The sequence below is a fragment of the Heterodontus francisci genome, chromosome 7 (genome assembly GCF_036365525.1).
Source record: "Heterodontus francisci isolate sHetFra1 chromosome 7, sHetFra1.hap1, whole genome shotgun sequence".
Classification (NCBI taxonomy): Eukaryota; Metazoa; Chordata; class Chondrichthyes; order Heterodontiformes; family Heterodontidae; genus Heterodontus; species Heterodontus francisci.
Genome location: NC_090377.1, coordinates 70,840,518 through 70,863,767, shown reverse-complemented (window position 1 = coordinate 70,863,767; position 23,250 = coordinate 70,840,518). Strand labels below are relative to the sequence as shown.

The window sequence follows — 23,250 nt, the reverse complement described above, 5'->3', positions numbered from 1 at the left end:
GTTTTTTTTTTATTCATTCATGGGATGTGGGCGTCACTGGCCAGGCCAGCATTTATTGCCCATCCCTAATTGCCCTTGAGAAGGTGGTGGTGAGCTGCCTTCTTGAACTGCTGCAGTCCATTTGGGGTAGGTACACCCACAGTGCTGTTAGGAAGGGAGTTCCAGGATTTTGACCCAGCGACAGTGAAGGAACGGGGATACAGTTCCAAGTCAGGATGGTGTGTGACTTGGAGGGGAACTTGCAGGTGGTGGTGTTCCCATGTATTTGTTGCCCTTGTCCTTCTAGTTGGTAGAGGTCGCGGGTTTGGAAGGTGCTGTCTAAGGAGCCTTGGTGCATTGCTGTAGTACATCTTGTAGATGGTACACACTGGCTGCCACTGTGCGTCGGTGGTGGAGAGAGTGAATGTTTGTAGATGGGGTCCCAATCAAGCGGGCTGCTTTGTCCTGGTTGGTGTCTAGCTTCTTGAGTGTTGTTGGAGCTGCACCCATCCAGGCAAGTGGAGAGTATTCCATCACACTCCTGACTTGTGCCTTGTAGATGGTGGACAGGCTTTGGGGAGTCAGGAGGTGAGTTACTCACCTCAGGATTCCTAGCCTCTGACTTGCTCTTGTAGTCACGGTATTTATATGGCTACTCTAGTTCAGTTTCTGGTCAATGGTAGCCCCTAGGATGTTGATAGTGGGGGATTCAGCGATCGTAATGCCGTTGAATGTCATGGGGAGATGGTTAGATTCTCTCTTGTTGAAGATGGTCATTGCCTGGCACTTGCATGGCGCGAATGTTACTTGCCACTTATCAGCCCAAGCCTGGATATTGTCCAGGTCTTGCTGCATTTCTACTTGGACTGCTTCAGTATCTGAGGAGTCATGAATGATGCTGAACATTGTGCAATCATCAGCGAACATCCCCACTTCTGACCTTATGATTGAAGGAAGGTCATTGATGAAGCAGCTGAAGATGGTTGGGCCTAGGACACTACCCTGAGGAACTCCTGCAGTGATGTCCTGGAGCTCAGATGATTGACCTCCAACAACCACAACCATCTTCCTTTGCACTAGGTATGACTCTAGCCAGCGGAGGGTTTTCCCTGTGATTCCCATTGACCTCAGTTTTGCTAGGGCTCCTTGATGCCATACTTGGTCAAATGCTGTCTTGATGTCAACGGCAGTCACTCTCACCGCACCTCTTGTGTTCAGCTCTTTTGTCCATGTTTGAACCAAGGCTGTAATGAGGTCAGGAGCTGAGTGGCCCTGGCGGAACCCAAACTGAGCGTCACTGAGCAGGTTATTGCTGAGCAAGTGCTGCTTGATGGCACTGTTGATGACACCTTCCATCACTTTACTGATGATTGAGAGTAGGCTGATGGGGCGGTAATTGGTCGGGTTGGACTTGTCTGATGATTGAGAGTAGGCTGATGGGGCGGTAATTGGTCGGGTTGGACTTGTCCCGCTTTTTGTGTACAGGACATACCTGGGCAATTTTCCACATTGCAGGGTAGATGCCAGTGTTGAAGCTGTACTGGAACAGCTTGGCTAGGGGTGCGGCAAGTTCTGGAGCACAGGTCTGCAGTACTATTGCTGGAATATTGTCAGGGCCCATAGCTTTTGCAGTATCCAGTGGCTTCAGTCGTTTCTTGATATCACGCAGAGTGAATTGAATTGGCTGAAGTCTGGCATCTGTGATGCTGGAGACTTCAGGAGGAGGCCGAGATGGATCATCAACTCGGCACTTCTGGCTGAAGATTGTTGCAAATGCTTCAGCCTTATCTTTGGCACTGATGTGCTCGGCTCCCCCATCATTGAGGATGGGGATATTTGTGGAGCCACCTCCTCCAGTTAGTTGTTTAATTGTCCACCACCATTCACGGCTGGATGTGGCAGGATTGCACAGCTTCGATCTGATCCGTTTGTTATGGGATCGCTTAGCTCTGTCTATCACATGCTGATTACGCAGCTTGGCACGCAGATAGTTCTGTCTTGTAGCTTCACCAGGCTGACACCTCATTTTGAGGTATGCCTGGTGCTGCACTCTTCATTGAACCAGGGTTGGTCTCCTTGCTTGATGGTCATGGTAGAGTGGGGGATATGCCGGGCCATGAGGTTACAGATTGTGGTTGAGTACAATTCTGCTGCTGCTGATGGCCCACAGCGCCTCATGGATGCCCAGTTTTGCATTGCTGGATCTGTTTACAATCTATCCCATTTAGCACGGTGATTGTGCCACACAACACGATGGACGGTATCCTCAATGTGAAGGCAGGACTTCGTCTCCATAAGGACTGTGCGGTGGTCACTCCTACCAATACAGCCATGGACGTGAGCATCTGCGGCAGGCAGGTTGGTGAGGACGAGGTCAAGTATGTTTTTCCCTCGTGTTGGTTCCCCCACCACCTGCTGCAGACCCAGTCTAGCAGCTATGTCCTTTAGGACTCGGCCAGCTCGGTCAGTGGTGGTGCTACCGAGCCACGCTTGGTGATGGACATTGAAGTCCCCCACCAAGAGTATATTTTGTGCCCTTGCCACCCCCAGTGCTTCCTCCAAGTGTTGTTCAACATGGAGGAGTACTGAGTCATCAGCTGAGGGAGGGCGGTAGGTGGTAATCAGTAGGAGGTTACCTTGCCCATGTTTGACCTGATGCCATGAGACTTCATGGGGTCCGGAGTTGAAGTTGAGGGCTCCCAGGGCAACTCCCTCCCTACTGTATACCACTGTGCCACCACCTCTGCTGGGTCTGTCCTGCCGGTGGGACAGGACATACCCAGGGATGGTGATGGCAGTATCTGGGACATTGTCTGTCAGGTATGATTCCATGAGTATGACTATGTCAGGCTGTTGCTTGACTAGTCTGTGGGACAGCTCTCCCAAATTTGGCACAAGCCCCCAGATGTTAGTCAGGAGGACTCTGTGGCCTTGTCCTCCCTATCTCTGGAATCTCCTCCAGCCCCACAACCCGCTGTGATGTCTGCATTCATCGAATTATGGCCTCTTGAGCATCCCTGATTTTAATCGCTCCGCCATTGGTGGCCGCACCTTCAATTGCCTGGGCCCTGAGCTCTGGAATTCCCTCCCTAAACCTCTCCACTCTTCTACCTCGCTTTGTTCCTTTAAAACACTTCTTAAAACCTACCTCTTTGAACAAGCTTTTGATCATTTGACTTAATATCTCCTTGTGTGGTTCAGTGTCATATTTTCCTTCATAATGCTTCTATGAAGCCTCTTGGTTAAAGGCACTCTATAAATATAAGTTGTTTTTCTTGATTCATCCCAGTCGCTTATGTCCCATGCTGTCTTTGGGTGAAAGTGAGCTGAGTTACAGATCGAGGAGCACTGCACAAACCAGGCTGGAATCGTTGACTGCTTGCTATGAACTATGAGCTTCCTCTTCCAGGATTAGGCACTGCAGTCAAAGAGAAATGAGGCAGGGTTTCATCACTGTGCTTCAAGTTCTGAAGCACCATTTGGAGGAAAATATTTGAAAATTTATTTGTCCATCCTTACAATGATGAGGATTTTTTTGTTATTCCAAACTATACTTGCAGCAAAAGCATGTGATATTGCTGCTTTTAGGACGTACTGAATATGAATAATATAGATAACTATAAGACTTGCTATGCAGTTGTTAGAAGCGCTTGTAAATGTTACATCTCCCCAGTTAAATCAACTCATGCATTGCCTTGTATCAAATGGATTTGTGATTTAGTTTTCAGTAACAACTTTGTAGCAGAATAATCTGCCAAAATCTTTAACCTGTGTTGTTAGATTTCAGAGTGTGCGTTCAAAAATATTTCAGTACCCAACTGTAAATAGATTTGACTTATAAATATAGCCACATTTTAACTTAAGGGAAAAAAATGAAATGTTAATTACATTATGCGCATCTAGTGCACTAGAACTCCTTTCCAGAACACTGAAGGGATGTAATTTTAGATAAGGGCTCAGTATGTCTTCAAGGTTGGGTCTCGGAACATTTGCTGACAACATTCTCCAACAACCTTTTGAAGTCTAAAAAATTGAAGACACATCGCGAAATGTTCAAATAAAATTCTTGTTTTCTGTTTAAATCAGTGTTTTGTGCTGAAGTGATTTTTCTGCTGACGTGTCTTAAATAAGCAATGTAACCATTAATTTACTTTTAGTGGAGTTCCGAAGAAGGGTCACTGACCCGAAACGTTAACTCTGCTTCTCTTTCCACAGATGCTGCCAGACCTGCTGAGTGAATCCAGCACTTCTTGTTTTTGTTTCAGATTTCCAGCATCCGCAGTATTTTGCTTTTAATTTACTTTTAGTACCTCTTGCACCTTACTGAGGTATTTTGCAGACTTGTTTTCATTCATATCAATTGAAATCTTCTAAATGAAATAGAGGAGTGTAGGAACCTTGGTGAGCAGACACACTGATCATTTGAAAGTGGCAGTGCAGGTGGATGAGGCCATGAAAAAAGCAAATGAAATCTTGGTTTTGTGTCTCGAGGCATAGAGCACATAGAATAACCCTTTGACTTATCCTCTCTAGTTTTCAGAATATATTCATGTTTTTAATGTTTGCATCAAATTATGCAAGTATCTCGGGAAATAAAATTGCAAACACGTGACACCATAAAATATTTAATACAAACATTCCTAAATCTTGCATTCTTTTATGAGCATTAGTACAAAAGTCTAACTGCAGATTTTAAATGGTTACTGGAATCGAATCATCATTCCCACTTCTTCAACAAACTGGTATAAGCTGGAAACATCTTACTAGATGTTAGTTGTCTGCTAATGTTAATTTAGTTTTCTGTTTTGCTGCAGGGTTCAATCTTGTTTGGCATTACTGGTTACATTTAGAATCAAATAAAGTAATATAGTTAAAGTATAGAAGAAAAAGTAAAACTTGCATTTTAGCTTGAGTAGTTCGTAATTTCATCATTCTTTCACAGAGTAATGATTAGCACACAAGGTCCTAAAAGAGATATTGCGCATTTTTTGGACATAAATTTATCTGGGTTATATAAATATTACATAAATATCACTTTCACTGTTGGCCTCATCAGTCAGGTTGGTGTATCACAATTAACACCTTAACAAAATTCAATTCTTGTTTACTTAGCTGGTCTATTGAAACGTTCTTGAAATTGGCGTCTATTCTGTGATTAAGTGTCTTTTCTGTGATTAAGTGTAACAATCTACATTATACTTGTAATATTGTAAAGTTTGTTGATTAGATACTGCAGGAAATAGAAGCAGTGTCCCAGGTGAGTCATTACAGGAACAAGCATCAAGAGAGAAGATGGGAACAAATGGGTCAAGTGCTGTTTTAGTAGATTGCATTGTGAGGAAGTAATGCTCTTGGGAACTGGAAATTAGCAATGATTGATGTACCTGTCTGTGGTGGTGACGGAGCTAGTCTGACAGGGTGGTTGCTTAGTGGACATAATATTCATGCAGTGATCAGGAAACTGCTTTCATATAATAGCAAACAGTACACTTAATTTGTGCGCATACATGTTTGCTGTGTGTGACCATTCATATTAGGTTTAAACGTCATCAGTGCAAGTGAAAAATGTTGAATAATTTTACAATCATACTTTATAATACTTTAGTACTGTTCATCATTTGCTGTTGAGAATATAGATTCTCCAGCATATTGGATCTGCCAAAATTACTTGCTGTCAGTTTTCTATACTGTATATATACTTTATAAACTATAGGAATAAGGAACCATAACATTTATTCATTTGCAATATAAATGTAAAATGGAAACTTTGTTTTTTTTAAAAGTTACAGATGGATACAAAAAATTAGCATTTGATACTTGTATATTGAAAAGTCTAATGTAAAATTGATACCTTTACAAGAAGATCTTTATTTTTAATTCTGTAGCAAAACGTTACTTTATTAATCTGACTTGACATACTTGATCACAGCTGATCAGACCTTTACAGTCTTATACACTTGTGCACTATATTCTGCTGCATAGCGTAATAGCAAAAAACCATTAGATACATGACTAAAGGATGATAGAAGGTTGGGGAGAAAAGTAATGCTGTAAATAAAATTCTTAGACGTTTGACTGAATGACGTTTGTACCATGTTGACAGTTTTTTTTTCTTTATTTGTTCATGGGATATGAACAGCACTGATGAGGCCAGATTTGTTGCCTATCCCTAATTAGGTGTTTGTGAGCTGCCTTCTTGAACCGCTGCAATCCATGTGGGGTAGGCACACCAACATTGCTGTTAGGAAGGGAGTTCCAGGATTTTGACCCAACGACAGTGAAGGATTGGCAATATAGTTCCAAGTCAGGATGGTGTATGGCTTGGAGGGAAGCTTGCAGGTGGTGGTATTCCCATGCACCTGCTGCCCTTGTCCTTCTAGGTGGTAGAGGTTGCGGGTTTGGAAGGTGCTGCCAAAGGAAGCTTGGCAAGATGCTGCAGTGCATCTTGTAGATGGTACATACTGCTGCCACTGTGCACCTGTGGTGGAGGGAGTGAATGTTTAAAGTTGCGGATGGGGTGCCAATCAAGTGGGCTGCATTGCCCTGGATGGTATCAAGCTTCTTGAATGTTGTTGGAGCTGCACGCTTCCAGTGGAGTGTATTCCATCACCGTCTCCTCTCAGTCCCCCCCCCTCTCCTCTCAGTACCCCCCCCTCTCCTCTCAGTCCCCCCCCTCTCCTCTCAGTCCCCCCCCTCTCCTCTCAGTCCCCCCCCTCTCCTCTCAGTCCCCCCCCTCTCCTCTCTGTCCCCCCCCGTCTCCTCTCAGTCCCCCCCCCCCCCGTCTCCTCTCAGTCCCCCCCCCCCCCGTCTCCTCTCAGTCCCCCCCCCCCCGTCTCCTCTCAGTCCCCCCCCCCCCGTCTCCTCTCAGTCCCCCCCCCCCGTCTCCTCTCAGTCCCCCCCCCCCGTCTCCTCTCAGTCCCCCCCCCCCCGTCTCCTCTCAGTCCCCCCCCCTCCCGTCTCCTCTCAGTCCCCCCCCCTCCCGTCTCCTCTCAGTCCCCCCCCCCCCCGTCTCCTCTCAGTCCCCCCCCCGTCTCCTCTCAGTCCCCCCCCCGTCTCCTCTCAGTCCCCCCCCCGTCTCCTCTCAGTCCCCCCCACCGTCTCCTCTCAGTCCCCCCCCCCCCGTCTCCTCTCAGTCCCCCCCCCCCGTCTCCTCTCAGTCCCCCCCCCCCCCGTCTCCTCTCAGTCCCCCGCCCCCCCGTCTCCTCTCAGTCCCCCGCCCCCCCGTCTCCTCTCAGTCCCCCGCCCCCCCGTCTCCTCTCAGTCATCCCCCCCCGTCTCCTCTCAGTCCCCCCCCCCCCCCCGTCTCCTCTCAGTCCCCCCCCCCCCCCCGTCTCCTCTCAGTCCCCCCCCCCCGTCTCCTCTCAGTCCCCCCCCCCCGTCTCCTCTCAGTCCCCCCCCGTCTCCTCTCAGTCCCCCCCCCCCCCCCCGTCTCCTCAGTCCCCCCCCCGTCTCCTCAGTCCCCCCCCCGTCTCCTCAGTCCCCCCCCCGTCTCCTCAGTCCCCCCCCCGTCTCCTCAGTCCCCCCCCCGTCTCCTCAGTCCCCCCCCCCCATCTCCTCAGTCCCCCCCCCCCATCTCCTCAGTCCCCCCCCCCATCTCCTCAGTCCCCCCCCCCCATCTCCTCAGTCCCCCCCCCATCTCCTCAGTCCCCCCCCCCCCATCTCCTCAGTCCCCCCCCCCCCATCTCCTCAGTCCCCCCCCCCCATCTCCTCAGTCCCCCCCCCCCCCATCTCCTCAGTCCCCCCCCCCCCATCTCCTCAGTCCCCCCCCCCCATCTCCTCTCAGTCCCCCCCCCCCATCTCCTCTCAGTCCCCCCCCCCCCGTCTCCTCAGTCCCCCCCCGTCGTCTCAGTCCCCCCCCCCCCCGGTCTCCTCTCAGTCCCCCCCCCCCCGGTCTCCTCTCAGTCCCCCCCGCCCCCCCCCCGTCTCCTCTCAGTCCCCCCCCCCCCCCCCCCCCGTCTCCTCTCAGTCCCCCCCCCCCCGTCTCCTCTCAGTCCCCCCCCCCCCCCCGTCTCCTCTCAGTCCCCCCCCCGTCTCCTCAGTCCCCCCCCCCGTCTCCTCTCAGTCCCCCCCCCCCCGTCTCCTCAGTCCCCCCCCCCACCGTCTCCTCTCAGTCCCCCCCCCCCCACCGTCTCCTCTCAGTCCCCCCCCCCCCCGTCTCCTCTCAGTCCCCCCCCCCCCCCGTCTCCTCTCAGTCCCCCCCCCCCGTCTCCTCTCAGTCCCCCCCCCTCCTCTCTGTCCCCCCCCCTCTCCTCTGTCGCCCCCCCCTCTCCTCTCTGTCCCCCCCCCTCTCCTCTGTCGCCCCCCCCTCTCCTCTGTCGCCCCCCCCCTCACCTCTGTCGCCCCCCCCTCACCTCTGTCGCCCCCCCCTCACCTCTGTCGCCCCCCCCTCACCTCTGTCGCCCCCCCCTCACCTCTGTCGCCCCCCCTCACCTCTGTCGCCCCCCCTCACCTCTGTCGCCCCCCCTCACCTCTGTCGCCCCCCCTCACCTCTGTCGCCCCCCCCTCACCTCTGTCGCCCCCCCCTCACCTCTGTCGCCCCCCCCCTCTCCTCTGTCGCCCCCCCCTCTCCTCTGTCGCCCCCCCCTCTCCTCTGTCGCCCCCCCCTCTCCTCTGTCGCCCCCCCCCCTCTCCTCTGTCGCCCCCCCCCCTCTCCTCTGTCGCCCCCCCCTCTCCTCTGTCGCCCCCCCCCTCTCCTCTGTCGCCCCCCCCCTCTCCTCTGTCGCCCCCCCTCTCCTCTGTCGCCCCCCCCTATCCTCTGTCGCCCCCCCTCTCCTCTGTCGCCCCCCCTCTCCTCTGTCGCCCCCCCTCTCCTCTGTCGCCCCCCCTCTCCTCTGTCGCCCCCCCTCTCCTCTGTCGCCCCCCCTCTCCTCTGTCGCCCCCCCTCTCCTCTGTCGCCCCCCCTCCTCTGTCGCCCCCCCCTCCTCTGTCGCCCCCCCCTCCTCTGTCGCCCCCCCTCTCCTCTGTCGCCCCCCCTTCTCCTCTGTCGCCCCCCCTTCTCCTCTGTCGCCCCCCCTTCTCCTCTGTCGCCCCCCCTTCTCCTCTGTCGCCCCCCCTTCTCCTCTGTCGCCCCCCCTCTCCTCTGTCGCCCCCCCTCTCCTCTGTCGCCCCCCCTCTCCTCTGTCGCCCCCCCTCTCCTCTGTCGCCCCCCTCTCCTCTGTCGCCCCCCCTCTCCTCTGTCGCCCCCCCCTCTCCTCTGTCGCCCCCCCCTCTCCTCTGTCGCAACCCCCCTCTCCTCTGTCGCCCCCCCTCTCCTCTGTCGCCCCCCCCTCTCCTCTGTCGCCCCCCCTCTCCTCTGTCGCCCCCCCTCTCCTCTGTCGCCCCCCCTCTCCTCTGTCGCCCCCCCCTCTCCTCTGTCGCCCCCCCCTCTCCTCTGTCGCCCCCCCCTCTCCTCTGTCGCCCCCCCCTCTCCTCTGTCGCCCCCCCCTCTCCTCTGTCGCCCCCCCCTCTCCTCTGTCGCCCCCCCCTCTCCTCTGTCGCCCCCCCCTCTCCTCTGTCGCCCCCCCCTCTCCTCTGTCGCCCCCCCTCTCCTCTGTCGCCCCCCCTCTCCTCTGTCGCCCCCCCTCTCCTCTGTCGCCCCCCCTCTCCTCTGTCGCCCCCCCTCTCCTCTGTCGCCCCCCCTCTCCTCTGTCGCCCCCCCTCTCCTCTGTCGCCCCCCCCTTTCCTCTGTCGCCCCCCCTTTCCTCTGTCGCCCCCCCTTTCCTCTGTCGCCCCCCCTTTCCTCTGTCGCCCCCCCTTTCCTCTGTCGCCCCCCCTTTCCTCTGTCGCCCCCCCTTTCCTCTGTCGCCCCCCCTTTCCTCTGTCGCCCCCCCTTTCCTCTGTCGCCCCCCCTTTCCTCTGTCGCCCCCCCTTTCCTCTGTCGCCCCCCCTTTCCTCTGTCGCCCCCCCCTTTCCTCTGTCGCCCCCCCTTTCCTCTGTCGCCCCCCCTTTCCTCTGTCGCCCCCCCTTTCCTCTGTCGCCCCCCCTTTCCTCTGTCGCCCCCCCTTTCCTCTGTCGCCCCCCCTTTCCACTGTCGCCCCCCCTTTCCACTGTCGCCCCCCCTTTCCACTGTCGCCCCCCCTTTCCACTGTCGCCCCCCCTTTCCACTGTCGCCCCCCCTTTCCACTGTCGCCCCCCCTTTCCTCTGTCTCCCCCCCCTCCTCTGTCCCCCCCCCCTCCTCTGTCCCCCCCCCCTCCTCTGTCCCCCCCCCCTCCTCTGTCCCCCCCCCTCTCTTCTGTCCCCCACCCTCTCTTCTGTCCCGCCCCCTCTCTTCTGTCCCCCCCCCTCTCTTCTGTCCCCCCCCCTCTCTTCTGTCCCCCTCCTCTGTCCCCCCCCCCTCTCCTCAGTCCCCCCCCTCTCCTCAGTCCCCCCCCTCTCCTCAGTCCCCCCCCTCTCCTCAGTCCCCCCCCCTCTCCTCAGTCCCCCCCCCTCTCCTCAGTCCCCCCCCCTCTCCTCAGTCCCCCCCCCTCTCCTCAGTCCCCCCCCCTCTCCTCAGTCCCCCCCCTCTCCTCAGTCCCCCCCCTCTCCTCAGTCCCCCCCCCTCTCCTCAGTCCCCCCCCCTCTCCTCAGTCCCCCCCCCTCTCCTCAGTCCCCCCCCCTCTCCTCAGTCCCCCCCCTCTCCTCAGTCCCCCCCCTCTCCTCAGTCCCCCCCCCCTCTCCTCAGTCCCCCCCCCCTCTCCTCAGTCCCCCCCCCCTCTCCTCAGTCCCCCCCCCTCTCCTCAGTCCCCCCCCTCTCCTCAGTCCCCCCCCCCTCTCCTCAGTCCCCCCCCCCTCTCCTCAGTCCCCCCCCCCCCGTCTCCTCAGTCCCCCCCCCCCCCGTCTCCTCAGTCCCCCCCCCCCGTCTCCTCAGTCCCCCCCCCCCCCCGTCTCCTCAGTCCCCCCCCCCCCCCCGTCTCCTCAGTCCCCCCCCCCCCGTCTCCTCAGTCCCCCCCCCCGTCTCAGTCCCCCCCCCCCGTCTCCTCAGTCCCCCCCCCCCCTCTCCTCTCGTTCACCCCTCTCTTCTCTCTGTCCCCCTCTCTCTCTCTCTTTCTCCCCCTCTCTCTCTCTTTCCCCCTCCCCCATACCCCCTCTCTTCCCCCCCTCTATTCGGCCTCCCTTTGCACCTCTTTCCCCCGTTTCTCTCTTTGTCCCCCCCCACTTCCCTCCGTCTCTGTCTCTTTGTCCCCACCCCCACTTCGTCCCTCTCTCTTTGTCCCCCCCCACTTCGTCCCCCTCTCTTTGTCCCCCTCTCTTTGTCCCCCCCCACTTCGTCCCCCTCTCTTTGTTCCCCCCCAACTTCCTCCCCCTCTCTCTTTCTCCCCCCCAACTTCCTCCCCCTCTATCTTTCTCCCCCCCAACTTCCTCCCCCTCTCTCTTTCTCCCCCCCCCAACTTCCTCCCCCTCTCTCTTTCTCCCCCCCAACTTCCTCCCCCTCTCTCTTTCTCCCCCCCCAACTTCCTCCCCCTCTCTCTTTCTCCCCCCCAACTTCCTCCCCCTCTCTCTTTCTCCCCCAACTTCCTCCCCCTCTCTCTTCCTCCCCCTCTCTCTTTCTCCCCTTCTCTCTTTCTCCCTTCGCCTCTCTCTCTCTCCCTTCGCCCCTCTCTCTCTCTCTCCCATCGCCCCTCTCTCTCTCTCCCTTCGCACCTCTCTCTCTCTATGCCTTCGTCTCTCTCTCTCCCTTCACCCCTCTCTCTCTCCCTTCACCCCTCTCTCTCTCCCTTCGCCTCTCTCTCTCTCTCCCTTCGCCTCTCTCTCTCTCTCTCTCTCCCTTCGCCTCTCTCTCTCTCTCTCCCTTCGCCTCTCTCTCTCTCCCTTCGCCTCTCTCTCTCTCCCTTCGCCTCTCTCTCTCTCTCTCTCTCTCCCTTCGCCTCTCTCTCTCTCTCTCCCTTCGCCTCTCTCTCTCTCTCTCCCTTCGCCTCTCTCTCTCTCTCTCTCTCCCTTCGCCTCTCTCTCTCTCTCTCTCTCCCTTCGCCTCTCTCTCTCTCTCTCTCTCTCTCCCTTCGCCTCTCTCTCTCTCTCTCTCCCTTCGCCTCTCTCTCTCTCTCTCTCTCCCTTCGCCTCTCTCTCTCTCTCTCTCTCTCTCCCTTCGCCTCTCTCTCTCTCTCTCTCTCTCCCTTCGCCTCTCTCTCTCTCCCTTCGCCTCTCTCTCTCTCTCTCTCTCTCCCTTCGCCTCTCTCTCTCTCTCTCTCTCTCCCTTCGCCTCTCTCTCTCTCTCTCTCTCTCCCTTCGCCTCTCTCTCTCTCTCTCTCTCTCCCTTCGCCTCTCTCTCTCTTTGCCCCCTTCTCTCTGATAGTTGCAGTGAGCAGGAGCCCTCTGGACAGCATTTTTGTGTTTGGTCTGTCCGAGGTTGGAAATAGACCTGTCAGCTGTGAAACTGACTTGCGATATTTTTAAAATTAAAAGCCGGTCTGAAAGAAGAAGTGAATGAAAATTTCTCATCTCTGAAATGCATCCACAGGACGGAAGGAAACCTTTGGCAGGCCGGGACCTGGCCCACAGGCCATATGTTGGCGACCCTCTTATACATGTTTGAGGCCCAAGCACTGATCCTTAAGGCACCTCACTAGTTACAATCTGCCAACCCCAAAATGTCCTGTTTATTCCTACTGTTTTCTATTCGTTAAAAAAATCCTCAATCCATGCTAATATTACTCCCAATCCTATGAACCCACATCTTGTGTGACAAGCTCTTGTGTGGCACCTTTATTGAATGCCTTTTGAAAATCCAAAAGTACTACAGTACTCCTCTTATCTACCATGCTAGCTACTCCCTCAAAAAATATAAAACCTAAGGTATAGGAGAAGGAGTAGGCCATACACCCATCAAGCCCGCTCCGCCATTCTGTAAGATCTTTGTTGAACTCCACTCCACTTTCCCAACCCTATCCACGTGCCCCTTGATGACTAAGCATCCACAGCCCTCTGGGGTAGAGAAATGTAAAGATTCACCATGCTCTTGAGGGAAGAAACCTCTCCTCATCTCAGTTCTAAATTGTTGACCCTTTATTCCGAGATTATGACCCTTTCATGCCAGGAGAATTGGGAGAAAGGTTAGAAGAAATGTAATTATGCAGAGATTAGGCATAGGGGGATTAGTTTTGAATTGCTGTAGCAAAAGGCCAGTAGAGTCACAATGATCTAAATGGTCCCTGTCTCTCTCTCTCTTAAACTTCTTTGATTCTATATGTGTTACTGTTGTACATTTGTTTGCCTGCTGTTCAATAAATTTGCTCAATAGTTTGAGTCTGAACTAGTTCTGATACTGTGATGCTCTAAAGCTTTTTGGATTAAAAGGTTTTGTGGAGCACAGGCTATGTTCAGCAGCTAAAGCAATTCACAGAAAAGTTTTCTGTTCAATATTTTCGGTTAAAACATGCCTAGGTATTGAATCCAATGATGGTACTATGGAGGCCATGAGGAGCTGAAACCTTAATAAGACTAATCTTCTTTGGCCTCTTTGTCTCGGGAGACAACAATGGGTAAGCGCCTGGAGGTGGTCAGTGGTTTGTGGAGCAGCGCCTGGAGTGGCTATAAAGGCCAATACTAGAGTGACAGACTCTTTCACAGGTGCCGCAGAAAAAATTGGTTGTCGGGGCTGTTACACAGTTGGCCCTCCCCTTGCGCTTCTGTCTTTTTTCCTGCCAACTGCGAAGTCTCTTCGACTCGCCACACTTTAGCCCTGCCTTTATGGCTGCCCGCCAGCTCTGGCGATCGCTGGCAACTGACTCCCACGACTTGTAATCAATGTTACAGGACTTCATGTTGCGTTTGCAGACGTCTTTAAAGCGGAGACATGGACGGCCGGTGGGTCTGATACCAGTGGCGAGCTCGCTGTACCATGTGTCCTTGGGGATCCTGCCATCTTCCATGCGGCTCACATGGCCAAGCCATCTCAAGCACCGCTGACTCAGTAGTGTGTATATGCTGGGGATGTTGGCCGCCTCGAGGACTTCTGTGTTGGAGGTGCGGTCCTGCCACCTGATGCCAAGGATTCTCCGGAGGCAGCGAAGATGGAATGAATTGAGACGGCGCTCTTGGCTGACATACGTTGACATAAGAGTAATACAAAATAAAAAAGGGTTAAAAAAAAGCTTTAAAAAAACTATTAGCACCTTCATTTGAGAATTCTGGTACAGAAGAAACAACGTGCCAGTAACTCATTATCTGAAAACAGACTACATCACAGTGGGGGGGTGGGGGGGCACACTCCACGTGGTCTGAGACAGAAACATGTCATAAAATCAGTAAAAATCCAGAACCCTGCTTTGAAAGGAAAGGAAAAGGGAACTCCCATATACTCTGATTTCTCTTTAGATCATATAAATCTCGACGAAATACTGGAAATTGGACATGAACACAGATCCCTATATTTGGCCAACCCAACCATAGAAACATCCCATGTGGCTCAATGGAAAGAAGATCATTAGCAACTCGTAATGCTGTTCACTTAATGCAGGAAGAATGTTCTCATATGGCTGCTTTTTACTGAAGTGATTTGTGCGCAAGACTTTGATCTGTTTTAGAAGAATAACCCAACAGATGTTTTCGTACATTAGCAAATAATATATAGCAATTGAGTCTGTTTTTGACTGAGGGGAATTTGGTTGGGGGCTGGGGGAGGTGAAGGAGGTCAGGCTGGGGAATTTGTACGCCGTCCAGCTGCAATCTGTGTGGGTATAAAATTACATTGGCATCATGTGTTTTTAACATGTGCTTTTGTAATATTGGCTATTTGCAAATTGAATGTATAGTGATTTATGTTGAAACAGTGATGAATAATCTCAAAAGACAGTTAAGCTTGTGAATGAAATTTTTTTTTAGCTATAATTGTGTTCGATTGCTATTGTTTTTCTGGGCTAACAAATGTTGCACATGACAATTTACAATCAATGTCATGCTCTTGATTGACACTTTTGAAAAGGTGGGACATTTAACATGGAATTTTATCAAAAATGTGCAGGGTATATTGTGTTTCTCTTAAATTTATTGGAGGGTTTGGCTTGCTGAACTGCCTATTTTACTTGGAGAATATTAAGCCAAATGTTAATTTCTCCTGAATAGCAAAATAATTGGCTATGATTATACTCATTCTTTTGACACCAGCATTGTATGGTAGTCAGCTGACTGCTAGTGCCTCAGGCTTGTAATTATCTCCTGCAGCTTTTAAAATAATTGAAGATCGAGATTGCACTGCAATTGATTGCTGTCACCTGCTTCCTGAATGCAGAGTAAATGAGGATGAAATGATTTGGCAACAGTCCCTTTTAAACAGCAGTGTTCCACTCCTGGGATACAGAAAATCTGAAAGACATTTCTTGAACACTTAATAGTGAAATCAGTTTTAATTAATTTTGACTTTTAAGTAAATATGTGCTCTAGAGTAAGCATTGAATAGAATATAAATGAAAGTGTTCAGACATTGCAACATGAATGTTATATTTCTGTATGTGAAAAATTGAATTTTGTCACATTAGACAAGTAGCGATTACAGATACATTTTTCTATTTATAAACTAACTGATATTAATTCAACTGGTTTTTTTTTTACATTCTGATTTACTCTGACCATTTTGCTTTCCGCCCCTTCTCTCCTAAAAGCATTGACTCCCCACTTGGGTATGGTTCCATGGGTGCCACGTCAGCCTTTGGTAACTCACTCAAGTGGACCTTGTTCACATGCGAGCCCTGATGATAAATGACTCCTGGTAAAGAATGAAAACAGGCCATCCAGCTCATCAAAATGAGGACCATAAGGAGTCCCTACAACCTCTATAATGCTAAGTCCACACAAGTGCACTGAATCAGGAAATGCTGCCCAATTTTCCCCTCGCTAGCCCAGGGATGCTGAGATCAAATGTAGCATTCCATTTCAACCTGAGACGAGATCAGCTGACTCAGCGCAATCAATTGAATGAACTTGGAACCTCCCTGGTCTATATGGTTGAACAGCTTGCTGGATAAGCTCGATGAGCCATTGGGGAGCCCTCAACAGTTGATTTTAAAACTCAATAGATATTTGACATTTATTGACGAGATTTGGGTAAAGTTATGGTAACATACAATAAGAAGACAACAAAAAGTATCTTATTTTTTGTTTATTTCTGCAAAAGCAGAAAGCCTGCTCACTTTACCATTCTGAAAAAGCCGTTGTCATGCGACATGCTGGTGTGAAGATTTTGGAATCCCTCTCTCAGCAAATTACCCTCACTTATCAAGATTATGTTGTTCAATTAATTATGTAGATGAAAAGATATATGTCCTTAAGCAATCAACTTCTGTTCCTGACTTTTCCAAACTGTTCAATTTTGTTTTCCACTATGGTCATTGCATATTTTGTTTTACTCTTGGTGTTAATTGCAGTTTTTTTTTGTTACATGTGGTGCACAGCTTGTCCTGTCAGCTAATGTTTTGGATTGGACATACAGTTGCATATAATGTACACTTAGTTTCTGCATCCATTTTCCAAGTTTGATTTTTTTTTAAACTTTCAGCTGATTGAATTTTTCTCCACGAACAACTTCCCTCCCTCACCTCAAAGTCTCAGTTTTCCATCATTTGAGCCTTTTGAAAACTATCCTTGATTACTCATTCTGTTTCTAATTCAAGATGCATTCAAACTATTATCTATGTCCCGCTATCTATAATATAAAGGTGCTTTCTGAAGATCCTCTCTAAAATGTCTGCATTTGAAGTTGATATTTTGATCCATTGTTCTTGTTCTTAGCTTCAAGGCAACATTTCCCATCTGTAGGATTTTCTGAATTCAGTTGAAAGGTTGTTTGTCCTGTGGCAGGACTTCTGACAGATTTTCTTTTTTCTCAAATGATTTTGAGACCAAATGGAGAACAAAGTTCAGTATACAATCTTGAACTGCAGTTTTTTTTTTAAAGCCACTTGTGTATAATGACCGGGCAAAGGAACAACCATTTACAACAAAATTCAGTTCCAAGTACACCAAAACTACTTGTCACATACTTGATCCAGATGTGGACATGATAGCTGAATGCCTGAGAAGTAGTAAGAGTAATTTCCTCTCATATCAAGGCAGTATTTGGCCAGAAATGACTTCAAGGAACCCTAGCAAAGCTGAGTTTGAGTAAAACTCACCTGTAAAGTTTCAGAAACAGTTTAGTGAGCGAGATAAGAAATTAACAAGCAGGACCTCAAAAGTAGTAATCTCCGGATTACTCCCAGTACCATGTGCAAGTGAGTATAGAAATAGGAGGATAGTGCAGATGAATGTGTGGCTGGAAAGATGGTGCAGGAGGGAGAGCTTTAGATTCCTGGGACATTGGGACCAATTCTGGAGAAGGTAGGACCGATACTGGCCAGACAGGTTGCACCTGAACAGAGCTGAGACAAATTTCCTTGCGGGTAATTTGCTAGTGCTGTTTGCAAGGGTTTAAACTAACTGCACAGGGGTGTGAGAACCAAGACGAAATATCAGAGAGGAATACCGAAGTGCACAGACTACTGGGAGAGATAGATAGCACTAGAGGATGTTATAGTAAGTTATTGGGTGAGGTCAGAGTAAGGGAGACAGTAATAAAGTCTAAATTGCGGTTAATGTGCATGTGTGTGAATGCACGGAATGTTGTTAATATGATTGTTGAGTTACAGGTGCAGATTGACGTGGAAATATGATGTGGTTATAACGGAGACCAGACTCTCAGAAGTACAGGGCTGTGTTGAATATTCCTGGATACAAGGTGTTCAGGAAAGATTGGAAAGGAAGAAAAGGGAGAGGAGTGGCAGTATTAAGGAGAGCATTGCAGTGCTAGCGAGAGAGGATATCCCTGAAGAACAAAAAAGGTGCAATTACATTACTCGGCATTATCTATAGGCCACCGACTAGTGGAAAGGATGAAGAGGAACAAATTTGCAAAGAAATTATAGGGAGATGCAAGAATTATAGAGTAGTTATACTGGGGGACTTTAATTGTCCAAATATAGACTGGGATATTAGTAGCATAAAGGGCAGAGAGAGGCAAGAGTTCCTAGAGTACGTTCAGGAAAATTTTCCATTGCAGTATGTTTGCAGTCCAACGAGATGGACCTGGTTCTTGAGAGTGAGGTGGGCCAAGTGTATCAAATATCAGTCGGAGAACATTTAGGTGACTGATCATTGTATCAAGGTTTAGGTTGGTTATGGAAAAGGACAAAGAACAATCTAAAGTAAGAATAATTAACTGGGGGAAAGCCAACTTCAGTGGGATAAGAATAGATCTGGACTGAATAAATTGGAATCAGAGTTTGGAAGGAAAAACAGCTGAACAGTGGGCTACCTTCAAAGAAGAGAGAGTTCGGGCACAGTCAAGCAATATTCCCTTGAAGGGGAAAGGTAGGATAAATAAATCCAGAGCTGCCTGGATGACACAAGAGCAAGAGATAGCGATGAAAAAAAAGTGTGCTTATGACAAATGTCAGGTAGATAATACAATGGAGAAGCAGGCTGAATATAGAAGGTTTAGAGGGGAAGTGAAAAAGCAAATAAGAGAAGCAAAGAGAGAATATGAAAAGAGACTGGCAGCTAACATAAAAGGGACTCCCAAAGTTTTCTATAGGCATATAAATAGTAAAAGGGTGGTAAAAGGCGAAGTAGGGCTGATTAGGGACCAAAAGGGGGATTTACACATGGAGGCAGGGAGAATAGCTGAAGTATTAAATGAATACTTTGCACCTGTCTTTACCGAGGAAGAAGATGCAACCCAGCCAATGTTGGAAGAGGAGGTAAGTCAGACACTAGAGTCATTTAAAATTGATAAAGAGGAAGTATTAGATAGGCTGTCTGTACTTAAAGTTGATAAAGCAGCAGGGCCAGATGAGATGCATCCAAGGATACTGAGGGAAGTGAGTGTTGAAATTGCGGAGGCACTGGCCATAATTTTCCAGTCTTCCTTCGAACTGGTGCCAGAGGACTGGAGAATTGGAAATGTTACACTCTTGTTCAAAAAAAGATGTAAAGATAAGCCCAGCAACTACAGGCCAGTCAGTTTAACTTCGGTGGTGGGGAAACTTCTAGAAAGAACAATTTGGGACCAAAGTAATAGTCACATGGACAAATGCAGGTTAATTAAGGAAAGCCAGCACGATTTGTTAAGGGAAAATCATGTTTAACTTACTTGTTGGAGTTTTTTTGAAGAGGTAACAAGAGACCATTGATGAGGGCAATGTTGTTGATGTGGTGTACATGGACTGCCAAAAGGAACTTGATATAGGGCCGCACAACAGACTTGTGAGCAAAGTTATAACTCATGGAATAAAAGGGACAGTAGCAACATGGATACAAAATTGGCTGAGTGACAGGAAACAGAGTGGTTAATGGATGTTCTTCGGGCTGGAGAAAGGTCTGTAGTGGAGTTCCCCAGGGGTCAGTGTTGGGACCCTTGCTCTTCCTGATGCATATTAAATGACCTAGACCTTGATGTACAGGGCACATTTTCAAAGTTGATACAAAACTTGTAACAATTATGAACTGTGAGGAGGATAATTGAAAACTTCAAAAGGACATAGACAAGTTGGTGGAATGGGCGGACAAGTGGCAGATGTGGAGAAATGTGAAGTCATTCATTTTGATAGGAAGAACATGGAGACACAATATAAAATAAAGGGTGCAAGAGCAGAGGGGGAGAGGGGTATACGTGCATAAGTCATTGAAGGTGGTAGGACAGGTTGAGCGAGCAGTTAATAAAGCATACAGTGTCCTAGGCTTTATTAATAGGGGCATAGAGTACAAGAGCAAGGAGGTTATGTTAAACTTGTATAATACACTAGTTCAGCTTCAGCTCGAGTATTGCGCCCAGTTCTGGGCACCACACTTTAGGAAAGATGTGAAGGCATTGGAGAGAGTGCAAAAAAGATTCACGAGAATTGTTCCAGGGATGAGGAACTTCAGGTATAAAGACAGATTGGAGAAGTTGGGAATGTTTTCCTTGGAGAAGAGAAGGCTGAGATGAGATTTCCTGGAGGTGTTCAAAATCATGAGGGTTCTGGACACAGTGGAAAGAGAAAAACTGTCCCTACTCGTGAAAGGATTGAGAACGTGAGGGCAAAGATTTAAAGTGATTGGCAAAAGTGACATGAGGAAAAACTTCTTCACGCAGTGAGTGCTTAAGATCTAGAATGCACTGCCTGAGAGTGTCGTGGTGGCAGGTTCAATTGAAGCATTCAAAAGCGAATTAGACTGTTACCTGAAAAGGAAGAATGTGCAGGGTTACGGGGAGAAGGTGGGGGAATGGCACCAAGTGAATTGCTAATTTGGAGAGCCGGTGCAGACGCAATGGGCTGAATGGCCTTTTTTGTAACGATTCTGTGTTTGTTGGAGGTTAATCATTGCAGTTCCAAGACACTGCTGCAGGAGTTTCTTAGGGCAGTATTCTTCGCTCAGCCATTTTCAACGGCTTGATCAATGATTTTCCCATTGTAAGGTCAGGAGTGGGACTGTTTGCTGATGATTGTGCATTGTTCATTTGTCTTCACAAATCTATCAATAATGAAGTCACCCCCTAGCAGCCAATGACCTGGTCATTGGGTGGCAGATAATGTTTGCATCACAAGTGCCAGGCAATAACCATCAACAATAAGAAACAGACTGACCACCTTCCACTGGCTTTCAAAGGCACCATTATTGTTGAGTCCTCCACCATCACTATCCTGGGGGGATTAGCTTAACCAGTTATATTGCCTGAGCTGCAAAGGGTGGGAACACAGGTTTTTTTATGTTATGTTGGATGGGGGTGTTGCTGGCAAGGCCAGCATTGGTTGCTCTTAATTGCCCTTGACAACTGAGTGGCTTACTCGGCCAATTAAGAGTCAGCTGCATTGCTGCGGGTCTGGAGTCGCATATAGGCCAGATCAAGTAAGAATGGCAGATTTCATTCCCTAAAGGACATTAGTGAACCAGATGGGTTTTTGCAACAATGATAGTTTCATGGCACCATTACTGAGACTAGCTTTCAATTCCAGATTTTTATTAATTAATTGAATTTAAACTCCTCCAGCTGCAGGAATTTGAAACCATGTCCCCAGGACATGAGCCTGGACCTCTGAATTACTAGTTCAGTGACATTACCACTATGCCACCAGTTAAGTACTCTGTGATGAGTGGGTCACCTCCTGAGCCCTGAAAGTCTTATCATTTACAAAGTCTGGGAGGAGTGTAATGGAATACTCGCAATGAGTTTGAATGGTTGCAGCCAACACAAAACTCAAGAAGCTAAACATCAAGAATATATCAATCTGCTAGGTTGGCTCCCACCATTGGAATTGAAATTCACCCTCATCAATCCTCAGTAGGCTTGCATTGTGTCCTATCTTCAGGATACATTGCAGCAACTCACCAAACTTACTTTAACTGCACTAGCCAGTTTCATAAGCTCTACCAGTAAAAGGCAAGAAGCAAGATCACATCACTTACCATGCTGACTTTGACGTATGTTGTCTAACCTTAACTGCTGCTGGGTCAATATTCTGAAATCTACTAGACACCATCATGAGAGCACAATTACCAGAAGGACTGTTGTGTTTGAAGGAGAATGCCAACAACCACTTTCTCAGGATAATTAGGGATGAGCGATTAATGTGCTTTACTTTTGTTGCCCATGTCCCAAGTTTAATTTTTTGTCACAAACGCCATTGCTTCCTGACCCTGTGGAGGCACTTTTAAATCCCACACAGTATTTCCACATCCTCCCCCAACCCTGTCACCCTTCAATTTTCCAAGACCTCCACGCCTCTTTTCCCCAACGCACCCACCACCCCCGATCCACCTTTCCAGTGATCCAAGATCTCATCCTAGTGCTCCAAACCCCAGGGATACTCTCTGCTAAAATACGTTTACACATTAAGACCCCGTCCTTGTACACCCAAGCCTAATCTGGTACTCCACATTACTACAGACCTTGAAAGCCCATGTCCTTGTACTCCGTGTTTAGGCGTTCTCATTGCACCACCTCAGTTGTGCCATATCAACTCTTCCTGCCCCATCACATGTGCCAAGCTCTCTGCTATTGTCAAACATCCAAGAATGATTCAGTAAAGACAACTCCAGATTCCATACACCCCATGCTACCAACCCTGGGTACCCCTACCCAGTTTCTGCATATTGCAGCCATTCCAATGCTCAGCCAAAGTCGTTACTAAGCCTCACATCCCAGCCCCTCACAACTTTTGAATCTCAACTAATTCTACTTTTGCAATGAGTTGTCTACCATCTTCATGTACATCTTAGGTTTAAAAAGAGTAAGATAAAAAACATTAAATATATAGTTTAATAGACATACAATAATTAAGGCCACTTATTTACAATTTTCACAAAAAGAATGGTGTCACTGAAGCCAACCCCAAAGCACTAGTTTCAAAACCCTAGAATAGATGATGTAATAAAAATACAATGTAACCTGTCCAGTCAACATAAATTAGCATCCTGATCACATGCATTACTTGTCACAGAGCTATTGTTTTAAAGAAGCCTAGCTGACTTACCTGAGCAGTACCACATGAGATCTGCTAATACGATATTCATTAAAAACCCATGATGCAGTTTTGCTACATTTGCTGTGCTTCACATTGGCATTGCACTTGTTGCAAATTGTACAAAATCTTTGTAGCAAACAATTCGTCTACAGCACTATGACTAGCTTCCTTTGTGTTAGGTCTGACACCAGCCACTACTCTAATCTGCAACCTGACGTAATTGACCTGAGCATTCATTCCAAGAATTCAGAGCCATTGCATCTTGTAGCTTCAGAGACACAAACCTTCACTTCAACAACAAAATGGTGCATTATGTTTTACATTATATAATGTTCTTGGCCTTATTAAATAGCACATTCTGTGATTTGCAGTGAGTGGTGCCATAAGCAATTTACTTTTTTTTATATATATATATAGTCATGGATCTGTTTTTTTTCTCTTCTGTTTAAAAACAGTGTGCCTTTAAAAACTAAGGGGTATAGTGTGCCAGCAGCTGCACCTGTTTCCTAGGCAACAGCAGGAGAGCGAGGTCACATGGTGTATTGTAACTTTTGACTGTGTATAAAGACTGGATATAACCAGTCTGATCCAGAAACCAACGAAGCGTGCTTACTGAAGAAATGAACTCTCTCTCCTAGCAGAAAATCTACATTTATCTTCAGGAAAGTATTTAGCATGTAAGCCTAATTTTGTCCAGGAAATAAAATAACATTTGGCAAATTCTGGGCAAGTGTCATGTGATCAGATCTCAAATTGCACCTTCATTTAAGAAACTACAGCTTTAACCACCTCTTGTGCAAATTATCATATTCACATCTAAGAAAAAATAATTTTTAAAATTTG

General features: G+C 48.9%; 1 protein-coding gene across 8 annotated transcripts in view; it reads left to right on the top strand.

Moving 5' to 3' along the window:
- ubr3 (ubiquitin protein ligase E3 component n-recognin 3) overlaps nt 1-23,250 on the top strand; it is a 416,754-nt gene that overhangs the window by 292,266 nt on the left and 101,238 nt on the right. Inside the window, exon 32 of one of the 8 annotated variants that reach the window (XM_068035374.1) lies at nt 14,249-14,460. The exons of the other annotated variants lie outside the window; for them this stretch is intronic. Within the exon in view, the coding sequence (XP_067891475.1) occupies nt 14,249-14,361 (113 nt within the window). The 3' untranslated portion in view covers nt 14,362-14,460. Of the gene's footprint in view, nt 1-14,248; nt 14,461-23,250 lie in introns of those variants that run through there. 8 annotated transcript variants of the gene reach the window in all.